This window comes from Bombina bombina, chromosome 3 (assembly GCF_027579735.1).
Source record: "Bombina bombina isolate aBomBom1 chromosome 3, aBomBom1.pri, whole genome shotgun sequence".
Taxonomy (NCBI): domain Eukaryota; kingdom Metazoa; phylum Chordata; class Amphibia; order Anura; family Bombinatoridae; genus Bombina; species Bombina bombina.
The window spans coordinates 1,268,717,051-1,268,730,501 of record NC_069501.1 but is presented as its reverse complement, the minus strand read 5'-3'; the positions used below and the strand labels follow the sequence as shown (position 1 = coordinate 1,268,730,501).

General features: G+C 38.6%; 1 protein-coding gene across 2 annotated transcripts in view; it reads right to left on the bottom strand.

Moving 5' to 3' along the window:
- LOC128654726 (ecto-ADP-ribosyltransferase 5-like) overlaps nucleotides 1–13,451 on the bottom strand; it is a 170,118-nt gene that overhangs the window by 12,693 nt on the left and 143,974 nt on the right. For both annotated transcript variants that reach the window (XM_053708812.1, XM_053708811.1), the window contains one exon: nucleotides 2,283–2,315. In XM_053708812.1, the coding sequence (XP_053564787.1) occupies nucleotides 2,283–2,315 (33 nt within the window). The remainder of the gene's footprint in view (nucleotides 1–2,282; nucleotides 2,316–13,451) is intronic.

Below are 13,451 nucleotides of genomic sequence, written 5' to 3'. Positions count from 1 at the left end.
GGGTTACCTTTAAGGCTGGGGTTATGGTTAGAGCTAATGCTAGAGCTCGTGTGTGTTATGCCTAAGGTTATTTCTAGAGTGGGTGCTATGTTTACTTCTATAGCTGGAGTCTTAGTTACGGTTTGATCTAGAGTTGAGGCTATGGTTATATCTAGAGCTGGCATTAGGGCCAGGTTTAGTTCTAGAGCTGGTATTATGGTTAGTGCTAGAGCTAGTGTTATGGCTAAGGTTATTTCTAGAGCTGGTCTTATGTTTAGTTCTATAGCTGGAGTCATGGCTAGGGTTTGTTCTAGAGTTGAGACTATGGTTAGAGGTAGTTCTATATCTATGGTCATGGCTAGGGTTTGTTCTAGAGTTGAGGCTATGGCTAGAGTTGATTCTAGATCTATGGTTATGGATAGGGTTAGATTTAGAGCTGGAGTTATGAATAGGGTTAGCCTAGGGCTGGAGTTATGGCTAAGATTAGCTCTAGGTCTGGGGTTATGGCTAGGATTAGCTCAAGGGCTGGGGTTATGGCTAGGTTAATTCTAGAGCTGTGGCTAGAGTTAGGCCTATGATAGGGTTAGATTTAGAGCTGGAGTTATGACTAGGGTTAGCTCTAGGTCTGGGGTTATGGCTAGGATTAGCTCAAGGGCTGGGGTTATGGCTAGGTTAATTCTAGAGGTGTGGCTAGAGTTAGGCCTATGATAGGGTTAGATTTAGAGCTGGAGTTATGACTAGGGTTAGCTCTAGGGCTGGGGTTATGGCTAGGGTTAGCTCTAGGACAGGGGTTATGACTATAGCATTAGCTCTAAGGCTGGGGTTATGACTAGGATTGGCTCTAGGGCTGGGGTTATGGCTAGGATTAGCTCTAGGGCTGGGGTTATGGCTAGAGTTAGCTCTAGGGCTGAGGTTATGGCTAGAGTTAGCTCTAGGGCTGAGGTTATGGCTAGGATTAGCTCTAGGGCTGGGGTTATGGCTAGTATCAGCTATAGGGCTGGGATTATGGCTAGGGTTAGCTCTAGGGCTGGGGTTATGGCTAGGATTAACTATAGGGCTGTGGTTATGACTAGGATTAGCTCTAGGGCTGGAGTTAAAGCTAGGATTAGCTCTAGGGCTGGGGTTGTGGCTAGGTTAATTCTAGAGCTGGGGCTAGAGCTAGGACTATGATAGGGTTAGATTTAGAGTTGGAGTTATGACTAGGGTTAGCTCTAGATCTATGGTTATGGCTAGGGTTAGCACTAGGGCAGGGGTTATGGCTAGGATTAGCTCTAAGGCTGGGGTTATGACTAGGGTTAGCTCTAGGGCTGGGGTTATGGCTAGGATTAGCTCTTGGGCTGGGGTTATGGCTAGTATCAGCTCTAGGGCTAGCTCTAGGCCTGGGGTTATGGCTAGTATCAGCTCTAGGGCTGGAGTTATGGCTGGGATTAGCTCTAGGGCTGGGGTTATGGCTAGGGTTAGCTCTAGGACTGGGGATATGGCTAGGGTTAGCTCTGGGGCTGTGGGTATGGCTAGGATTAGCTCTAGCGCTGGGGTTATGGCTAGAGTTAGATTTAGAGCTGGGGTTATGGCTAGGGTTAGATTTAGAGCTGGGGTTATAACTAGGGTTAGATTTAGAGCTGGATGAGTTATAACTATGGTTAGCTCTAGGGTTGATGTTATGGCTAGGGTTAATTCTAGATCTATGGTTATGGCTTGGGTTAGATTTAGAGCTGGGGATATGGCTAGGATTAGCTCTAGGGATGGGGTTATGGCTAAGGTTAGCTGTAGAGCTGGGGTTATAACTATAGAGCTAGATGAGTTATAGCTGTAGAGCTGGGGTTATATAGCTGGATGAGTTATAACTATGGTTATTTCTAGGGCTGAGGTTATGGCTAGGGTTAATTCTAGATCTATGGTTATGGCTAGGGTTAGCTGTAGGGTTGGGGTTTTTTCTAGGGTTAGCTCTAGGGCTAAGGTTATGGCTAGGGTTAGATTTAGAGCTGTGGTTATGGCTATGGTTAATTCTAGGGCTGGGGTTATGGCTAGGTTTTATTTTAGGGCTGGAGTTATGGCTAGGGTTAATTCTAAGGCTGGGGTTATGGCTAGGGTTAGATTTAGAGCTGTGGTTATGGCTATGGTTAATTCTAGGGCTGGGGTTATGGCTAGGGTTTATTTTAGGGCTGGAGTTATGGCTAGGGTTAATTCTAAGGCTGGGGTTATGGCTAGGATTAATTCTATAGCTGGGTTAGACCTATGATAGGGTTGTATATATTTTGTACACAATAAAGCTTATCCATTAATATATGGAACTAAACAATTACCGGAGTCCAAGATACAGGCCTGTGCCCTTTCCCCTGTAAAATAAATAAACGGGTAAACATAAAAACAAAATAAATAAATTGTTCAATTCTTGAAAAGACAAATATATTCCATATACTGTTAAATAATCATAACTTTTACAGTGAATAGTGTTTTGGCTGCACAGTTAAAACATTTTATATTGAATAAATAAAGATGCTTTTACAACATAAATTGACATAAAACTAACATTTTTCTTTCATGATTCAGATAGAACATGCTATTTCAATAACTTTCCAATTTACTTTTATTATAATATTTTCTTCAATTTTCTGGTATCCTTTGTTGAAAAGCAGGAAGGTTACAGTCTCATATTCATGCAAATAGTAATATTATAAATAAAAAGAGAGAAGCGCTCAACCTGGGAACGAACAACAGCATAATAGCTTGTTCTATGGCTAGTTAACACCCAAGAAGCAGCCTCTTTTTGCTCAACATGTGCCTTTCACAGAGAAGAACTTTCCTGAAGCATATCAGTCTGATCCTGACTTCACAGTACAGTCCTGCTTCAATTTTAAGCAACTTTCTAAATTACTCCTTTTATACATTTTTCTTTGTTCCCTTACTATCTTTGTTTAAAAAGCAGGAATGTAAAGCTTAATAGACGGCCCGTTTTTGGTTGAGAACCTGGGCTATGCTTGCTTATTGGTTTGCTAAATGTAGCCACCAATAAGCAAGCGCTATCCAGGGTGCTGAACCTAAAATGAGCCAGTTCCTACACTTTAAATTCCTGCTTTTTAAATAAAGTTAGCAAAAGAACAAAGAAAATTGATAACAGGAGTAAATTAGAAAGTGGATTAAAAGTGCTGCTCTGTCTGAATCATTAAAGAAACATTTGGGTTTAGTGTCCCTTTAAACAGGTAAAGTAAAGCAAACATGCTGGGGAGAGAGTAGATGGGAATAATGAATCAGACAGAACATATATAAATCCCTCAAACAATATCAAGCACAATCAATCAGTCTGTCTATCTATCTATCATCCATCTATCTACCTAACATCTATCTATCTATCTATCTATCTATCTATCTATCTATCTATCTATCTATCATCCATCATCTATCTATCTATCTATCTATCTATCTATCTATCTATCTATCTATCTATCTGTCATCCATCTATCTACCTAACATCTATCTATCTATCTATCATCCATCATCTATCTATCTATCTATCTATCTATCTATCTATCTATCTATCTGTCATCCATCTATCTACCTAACATCTATCTATCTATCTATCTATCTATCTATCTATCTATCTATCTATCTATCTATCTATCATCCATCATCTATACATCTATCTATCTATCTATCTATCTATCTATCTATCTATCTATCATCCATCATCTATCTATCTATCTGTCATCCATCATCTATCTATCTATCTATCTATCTATCTATCTATCTGTCATCCATCTATCTACCTAACATCTATCTATCTATCTATCATCCATCTATCTACCTAACATCTATCTATCTATCTATCTATCTATCTGTCATCCATCTATCTACCTAACATCTATCTATCTATCTATCTATCTATCATCCATCATCTATCTATCTATCTATCTATCTATCTATCTATCTATCTATCTATCTATCTGTCATCCATCTATCTACCTAACATCTATCTATCTATCTATCTATCTATCTATCTATCTATCTATCTATCTATCTATCTATCTATCTATCATCCATCTATCTACCTAACATCTATCTATCTATCTATCTATCTATCTATCATCCATCATCTATCTATCTATCTATCTATCTATCTATCTATCTATCTATCTATCATCCATCTATCTACCTAACATCTATCTATCTATCTATCTATCTATCTATCATCCATCTATCTACCTAACATCTATCTATCTATCTATCTATCTATCTATCTATCATCCATCATCTATCTATCTATCTATCTATCTATCTATCTATCTATCTATCTATCTGTCATCCATCTATCTACCTAACATCTATCTATCTATCTATCATCCATCTATCTACCTAACATCTATCTATCTATCTATCTATCTATCATCCATCTATCTACCTAACATCTATCTATCTATCTATCTATCTATCTATCTATCTATCTATCTATCTATCATCCATCATCTATCTATCTATCTATCTATCTATCTATCTATCTGTCATCCATCTATCTACCTAACATCTATCTATCTATCTATCTATCTATCTATCTATCTATCTATCTATCTATCATCCATCATCTATACATCTATCTATCTATCTATCTATCTATCTATCTATCTATCTATCATCCATCATCTATCTATCTATCTGTCATCCATCATCTATCTATCTATCTGTCATCCATCTATCTACCTAACATCTATCTATCTATCTATCTATCTATCTATCTATCTATCTATCATCCATCATCTATACATCTATCTATCTATCTATCTATCTATCTATCTATCTATCTATCTATCTATCTATCTATCTGTCATCCATCTATCTACCTAACATCTATCTATCTATCTATCTATCTATCTATCTATCTATCATCCATCTATCTACCTAACATCTATCTATCTATCTATCTATCTATCTATCTATCTATCTATCTATCATCCATCATCTATCTATCTATCTATCTATCTATCTATCTATCATCCATCTATCTACCTAACATCTATCTATCTATCTATCTATCTATCTATCATCCATCTATCTACCTAACATCTATCTATCTATCTATCTATCTATCTATCTATCTATCTATCATCCATCATCTATCTATCTATCTATCTATCTATCTATCTATCTATCTATCTATCTATCTGTCATCCATCTATCTACCTAACATCTATCTATCTATCTATCATCCATCTATCTACCTAACATCTATCTATCTATCTATCTATCATCCATCTATCTACCTAACATCTATCTATCTATCTATCTATCTATCTATCTATCTATCTATCTATCTATCATCCATCATCTATCTATCTATCTATCTATCTATCTATCTATCTATCTGTCATCCATCTATCTACCTAACATCTATCTATCTATCTATCTATCTATCTATCTATCTATCATCCATCATCTATACATCTATCTATCTATCTATCTATCTATCTATCTATCTATCATCCATCATCTATCTATCTATCTGTCATCCATCATCTATCTATCTATCTGTCATCCATCTATCTACCTAACATCTATCTATCTATCTATCTATCTATCTATCTATCTATCATCCATCATCTATACATCTATCTATCTATCTATCTATCTATCTATCTATCTATCTATCTATCAATCTATCTATCATCCATCATCTATCTATCTATCTGTCATCCATCATCTATATATCTATCTATCTATCTATCTATCTATCATCCATCATCTATCATCCATCATCTATCTATCTATCTGTCATCCATCTATCTATCTAACATCTATCTATCTATCTATCTATCTATCTATCTATCTATCTATCTATCTATCATCCATCATCTATACATCTATCTATCTATCTATCTATCTATCTATCTATCTATCTATCATCCATCTATCTATCTAACATCTATCTATCTATCTATCTATCTATCTATCTATCTATCTATCTATCTATCATCCATCATCTATACATCTATCATCTATCTATCTAACATCTATCTAACATCTATCTATCTATCTATCTATCTATCTATCTATCTATCTATATGTCATCCATCATCTATACATCTATCATCTATCTATCTAACATCTATCTATCTAACATCTATCTATCTATCTATCTATCTATCTATCATCCATCATCTATCATCCATCATCTATCTATCTATCTATCTATCTATCTGTCATCCATCTATCTATCTAACATCTATCTATCTATCTATCTATCTATCTATCATCTATCTATCTATCTATCTATCTATCTATCTATCTATCATCCATCATCTATACATCTATCTATCTATCTATCTATCTATCTATCTATATATCATCCATCTATCTATCTAACATCTATCTATCTATCTATCTATCTATCTATCTATCTATCTATCTATCTATCTATCTATCTATCTATCATCCATCATCTATACATCTATCATCTATCTATCTAACATCTATCTATCTATCTATCTAACATCTATCTATCTATCTATCTATCTATCTATCTATCTATCTATCTATCTATCTATCTATCTATCTGTCTGTCATCCATCATCTATACATCTATCATCTATCTATCTAACATCTATCTATCTATCTATCTATCTATCTATCTATCTATCTTCTATACATCTATCATCTATCTATCTATCTATCTATCTATCTATCTATCATCCATCATATAGCTATCTATCTATCTATCTATCTATCTATCTATCTATCTATCTATCTATCTATCTATCTGTCATCCATCATCTATACATCTATCATCTATCTATCTAACATCTATCTATCTAACATCTATCTATCTATCTATCTATCTATCTATCTATCTGTCATCCATCATCTATTCATCTATCATCCATCATCTATCTATCTATCTATCTATCTATCTATCTATCATCTATATATCTTTATATCTATCTATCATCATCATCTATCTATCTTTATCTATCTATCTATCTATCTATCTGTATCTATATCTGTATATCTATTTATCTCTCTCTCTCTCTCTCTCTCTCTCTCTCTCTCTCTCTCTATATATATATATATATATATATATATGTCTCTCTGTCTATCTATCTATCTATCTATCTATCTATCTATCTATCTATCTATCTATCTATCTATCTATCTATCTATCTATCTATCTATCATCCATCATCTATCAATCTATCATCTATCTATCTATCTATCTATCTATCTATCTATCTATCTATCTATCTATCTATCTATCTATCTATCTATCTATCATCTATCTATCATCTATCTATCTATCAATCATCTATCAATCATCTATCTATCTATCTATCATCCATCATCTATCAATCTATCATCTATCTATCTATCTATCTATCTATCTATCTATCTATCTATCTATCTATCATCTATCTATCATCTATCTATCAATCATCTATCAATCATCTATCTATCTATCTATCTACCTATCTATCAATCATCTATCCAACCATCGATCAAGATATTATGTTAATTCCGAATACACACAAAATTGAATAATTGTTACATTCACTGATATTTGATATATTTTAGAATTACCGTGTCCGTATATACTGTATGCCTATTTAGTCATTATTCGAGTGTGTCTAATATCCCACATAGTAAAGCATACGGCAATATTGTCATCTGGTTACATCAGTAAAGAGGCGGAACGCAGGGACACTCACGCTATAAAATCTCATCAACGCGTGCCGCGTGCGCACCCTTTGACAAAGCCGACAAGCGGTGAAACATTTTAGGGCAATGGTGAGGAGTCTAGTGAACTCCTGTGTTTTAGGAAGCGTTTAGGGGGGTACGATCAGCGTTACCCTGTATGTTAAATAATTAGCAGTTAATCCGATAGTACATTAGCGGTTTACCAGCTTTGGTTGTTGTGGATTTAAAAGGTGACAGGGTAACAGTAATTTGCATAACGCTGTTTGGAAACCCAGTCTGGCTGTCAGTATTCAGACTTTATCTGCATGAGACATTACTATTTCCACTACGATAACCATTCCGGTGTCTCCACCTGTTAACCCTTTATAACCCACATGCAATTTGATTTATTATGGTTGGTATCTATCATTTTATTCTGTGCAACACTATACCTTTTTATTTAAACAAATAGTAGGGTATTAAGAGGTATGTACCACACATGGTACTAGAGTCACCAAACACCTGCAGCTGTAAGCTCAATTACAAACATGAACTTTATATAGCAGACTGTTCATTGCTAACCATAAGTATTTATTTCAATAAACGTTTTGCATATGATCGGCCATTTGGCTGTGGGCTTTATTTATTGCTGTTAACTACTTGGTTAGGCAACCATTTCACAACAAGATAGCACAGATTTGCCACAATTGGCTACTTTTGTGTCAAGTCAGCACAAAAAATATTATACAAATGGACCCAGCCCATGTTAAGTGGATACACATGCAATGTGTCTTTGTTTAACCTCTTGTGTGCCATATTACTTCAAATCCTACTACCAACCATATATTCACAGAAATCAATTGCTCTCTCAAAATTGGGGGCCTGTTTATACTTAAATACACTAGCTTAATTTATTAATTGATTTTTTTGTTGCTATAATTCATTTGCGTTACTCTTTATCCACATTATTGGAGTTCCTCTTGTGACAATTAATTCACAGTACAATGCAACCTCAGTCATCTTGTTTTATTATTTGCTAGTGGCTAAGTTGTGTTCAAATAGTATTACACAAACTGTGGACAGGACAACATTTGCACTTATATTAACTCTTTGTGTAGCGCAATCCCAAAGAATTGGGTCACAAACATACTCAATGCTATTTATACTTCACTTATTCCCAATTATAAGTGTATCTTTATACCAGTATGTCAGTACTATAAACTAATACTTAGCATATCATTGTTCTGTATCACTCACACTCCCATTAACTGAGAAGTAGCTTTATATTACATAAGTCAAATCTCTGTCTGTATCATACCAGAGTTTGATTATATGATAATATCTACTTTCAGTAATACATGAGCCCCCTCTTTTGTTAATGGTACCCTACCCCATAAGTTGGAATTACTATTAACATTAACCCAACCCAATATTATAGGAGATATTCATTTGTGAACACTAGCCGTTATTGCTAGCTACGCTTTCTCTCATAATATTCTTCTATCGGATATATTACTGTGAGACAACTGATGCTATATTTATAGCATCCATTATCTTTTCACTCGCTGATTTGCCCCCTATTCGTAGTTTTAATCTGTATGTTGTTTGTGTGTGGTTTTAGTTTTAATTAATTATTAAAAGTTATATTTTATTTATTTTCTCCTCTATCTGACCCATTGTGTCATATACTTCACATGTCATTTGTTCTCTGTGATATGTTACATATTCATTGGGATTAACCCACCCCTACGGACTCAGGAGTGCTATTTAGTGTATACTTTTTTGTGGAGGGTTCTATACTCTCCACAAGTTTTGTCAATATTAGCTACCATTATACACAGCACCAACTTTGGAACTCATAGTGACATCACTTGAGTATCTATAGATTAGGCAGTAGTCCCCACTTATTTATAGTGTAGTGCCATTGGACCTCCCTCCTTTCTTTTCTATCTATGAATCTATCAATCTATCTATCATTTATCTAAGGCAGTGCTGGAAAATAATGGTGTTCACACAAAATATTGACACTTTGGGCCCAATTTGGACATTTTCACTTAAGCGTTTACTCACTTTTGTTGCCAATGGTTTAGACATTAATGGCTGTATGTTGAGTTATTTTGAGGGGACAGCAAATTTACACTGTTATACAGGCTGTACACTCAGTACTTTACATGGTAGCTAAGTGTCATTTCTTCAGTGTTGTCACATGAAAAGATATAATAAAATATTTACAAAAATGTGAGGGGTGTACTCACTGTTGTGGGATACTGTATATATATATATATATATATATATATATATATATATATATATATATATATATATATATATATATATATATATATGTATGTATATATATCCTATAATATAAAAGTCCAAGTGTGTTTGTCCGAAGCTGTCATGCGCAGTAGAGACAGCACAGGACAAACACACCTGGCCTTACCTGATCTGCTATTTGCGGCAAAAGTGGGTATGGCCGGGCATGGGTTGGGGCGTGACCGGGCGTGGTGGGGCAGGGTTGGGCACGGTCGGCGTGAGAGAGAGGGGAGAAAGATAGAAAGAGAGGGGGAGAGACAAAAAAGAGATGGGAAAGAGCTAAAGAGAGGGGAAGAGAGCAAAAGAGAGGGAAAATAGCAAAATAGAGGGAAGAGAGAGCAAAAGAGAGGTGGAGAGAGAAAATAAGAGGGGGAAAGAGAGGGGGAGAGAGAGAGCAAAAGAGAGGGGAAAAGAGAGGGGGGAGAGAGAGAGCAAAAGAAGAGAGGAGGAGAGAGAGGGGGGAGATGGGGAGAGAGAGGGGGGGAGAGGGGGGGAAGAGCAATAGAGAGGAGGAGAGAGAGAAAAAGAGAGGGAGAGGGGAGAGAGAGAGCAAAAGAGAGGGGGAGAGAAAGCAATAGAGAGGGAGAGAGCAAAAGAGAGGGGGAGAGAAAGCAATAGAGAGGGAGAGAGCAAAAGAGAGGGATGGAAAGAGAGAGCAAAAGAGAGTGGAGAGAGGCAGAGCAAAATAGAGGGGAGAGAGAGAGCAAAAGAAAGGGGGGAGAGAGGGCAAAAGAGAGGGGGAGATAGAGAGCAAAAGAGAGGGGAAAGAGACAGAGTAAAAGAGAGGGGGAAAGAGAGAGCGCAAAAGAGAGGGGGGAGATAGAGAGCGCTAAAGAGAGGGGGAGAGAGCGCAAAAGAGAGGGGGAGAGAGAGCAAAAAAGAGGGGGAGAGAGAGTAAAAGAGAGGGGTAGAGAGAGCAATGGAGTTGGGGGAGAAAGAGAGCAAAAGAGATGGATGGAGAGAGAGAGCAAAAGAGAGGGGAGAGAGACATAGCTAAAGAGAGGGGGAGAGAGAGCAAAAGAGAGGGGAGAGAGAGCAAAAGAGAGGGGGGAGAGAGAGCAAAAGAGAGGGGGATAGAGAGAGCAAAAGAGAGGGATGGAGAGAGAGAGCAAAAGAGAGGGGAGACAGACAGAGCAAAAGCGAGGGGGGAGAGAGAGCGCAAAAGAGAGGTGGGGAGAGGGAGAGCACAAAAGAGAGGGGGGAGAGAGAGCGCAAAAGAGAGGTGGGGAGAGAGAGAGCACAAAAGAGAAAAGAGAGGGGGGAGAGAGGGCAAAAGAGAGGGGGGAGAGAGTGCAAAAGAGAGGGGGGAGAGAGAGCACAAAAGAGAGGAGGGAGAGAGAGAGAGCACAAAAGAGAGGGGGTAGAGAGAGCAAAAGAGAGAGGGGAGAGAGAGAGCACAAAAGAGAGGGGGGAGAGCAAAAGATAGGGGGGAGAGAGAGCAAAAGAGAGGGGGAGAGAGAGCAAGAAAAAGGGATGGAGAGAGCAAAAGAGAGGGATGGAGAGAGCATAAGAGGGTTGGAGAGAGAAAGAGCAAAAGAGAGGGGGGAGAGAGAGAGCACAAAAGAGTGGGGGGGGAGAGAGAGCACAAAAGAGAGGGGGAAGAGAGAGAGCGCAAAATAGAGGGGAAAGAGAGTGCAAAAGAGAGGGGGGAGAGAGAGAGCACAAAAGAGAGGGGGGAGAGAGTCCAAAAGAGTGGGGGAGAGAGAGCAAAAAAGAGGGGGAGAGAGAGTAAAAGAGAGGGGTAGAGAGAGCAATAGAGTTGGGGGAGAAAGAGAGCAAAAGAGATGGATGGAGAGAGAGAGCAAAAGAGAGGGGAGAGAGACATAGCTAAAGAGAGGGGGGAGAGAGAGCAAAAGAGAGGGGAGAGAGAGCAAAAGAGAGGGGGGAGAGAGAGCAAAAGAGAGGGGGATAGAGAGAGCAAAAGAGAGGGATGGAGAGAGAGAGAGCAAAAGAGAGGGGAGACAGACAGAGCAAAAGAGAGGGGGGAGAGAGAGCGCAAAAGAGAGGTGGGGAGAGAGCGAGCACAAAAGAGAGGGGGGGAGAGAGAGCGCAAAAGAGAGGTGGGGAGAGAGAGAGCACAAAAGAGAAAAGAGAGGGGGGAGAGAGTGCAAAAGAGAGGGGGGGAGAGAGTGCAAAAGAGAGGGGGGAGAGAGAACGCTAAAGAGAGGGGGGAGAGAGTGCAAAAGAGAGGGGGGGGAGAGAGTGCAAAAGAGAGGGGAGAGAGAGAGCGCAAAAGAGAGGGGGGAGAGCAAAAAATAGGGGGAGAGAGAGCAAAAGAGAGGGGGAGAGAGAGCAAGAAAAAGGGATGGAGAGAGCAAATGAGAGGGATGGAGAGAGCATAAGAGGGTTGGAGAGAGAAAGAGTAAAAGAGAGGGGGGACAGAGAGAGCACAAAAGAGTGGGGGGGAGAGAGAGCGCAAAATAGAGGGGAAAGAGAGTGCAAAAGAGAGGGGGGAGAGAGAGAGCACAAAAGAGAGGGGGGAGAGAGTCCAAAAGAGTGGGGGAGAGAGAGAGCGCAAAAGAGAAGGGGGGAGAGAGAGCGCCAAAGACAGGGGGGAGAGAGAGAGCACAAAAGAGAGGGGGAGAGAGAGAGTGCAAAAGAAAGGGGGAGAGAGAGAGCACAAAAGAGAGGGGGAGTGAGAGAGCACAAAAGAGAGGGGGAGAGAGAGAGCGCAAAAGAGAGGGGAAGAGAGAGAGCGCGAAAGAGAGGGAGGAGAGAGAGAGAGCGCAAAAAAGTGGGGGGAGAGAAAGAGCACAAAAGAGAGGCGGGAGAGAGCGCAAAAGAGAGGGGGAGAGAGAGAGCAAAAAAGAGAGGGGAAGAGAGCGCAAAAGAGAGAGGGGAGAAAGAGAGCGCAAAAGAGAGGGGGCAGAGAGAGAGTGCAAAAGAGAGGGGGGGAGAGAGAAAAAGAGAGGGGGGAGAGAAAGCAAAAGAGATCATGGAGAGAGGGAGCAAAAGAGAGAGGAAAGAGGAAAAGAAAGTGTAGAGAGAGCAAAAGAGAGGGGGAGAGAGAGAGAGAGAGCAAAAGAGAGGTGGAGCGTGAGAGCACATAAGAGAGTGGGAAAGAGCACAAAAGAGAGGGGGGGAGAGAGAGAGCAAAAGAGAGGGGGAGGGAGAGAGAGCAAGGGGTGGGACCGCTGTACTGCAAAAAATGGCCTGTGTAAACGGGCTTTAGGACTAGTATATATATATATATATATATATATATATATATATATATATATATATATATATATATATATATATATACAGTCGTATGCAAAAGTTTAGGCACCCCTGACAATTTCCATGATTTTCATTTATAAATAATTGGGTGTTAGGATGAGCAATTTCCTTTTGATCTATCAAATAACTAAAGGACACAGTAATATTTCAGAAGTGAAATGAGGTTTATTGGATTAACAGAAAATGTGCAATATGCATCAAAACGAAATTAGCCCATTAAAGGGACATAATACTCATATGCTAAATCACTTGATATTAAAGGGACATAATACTCATAT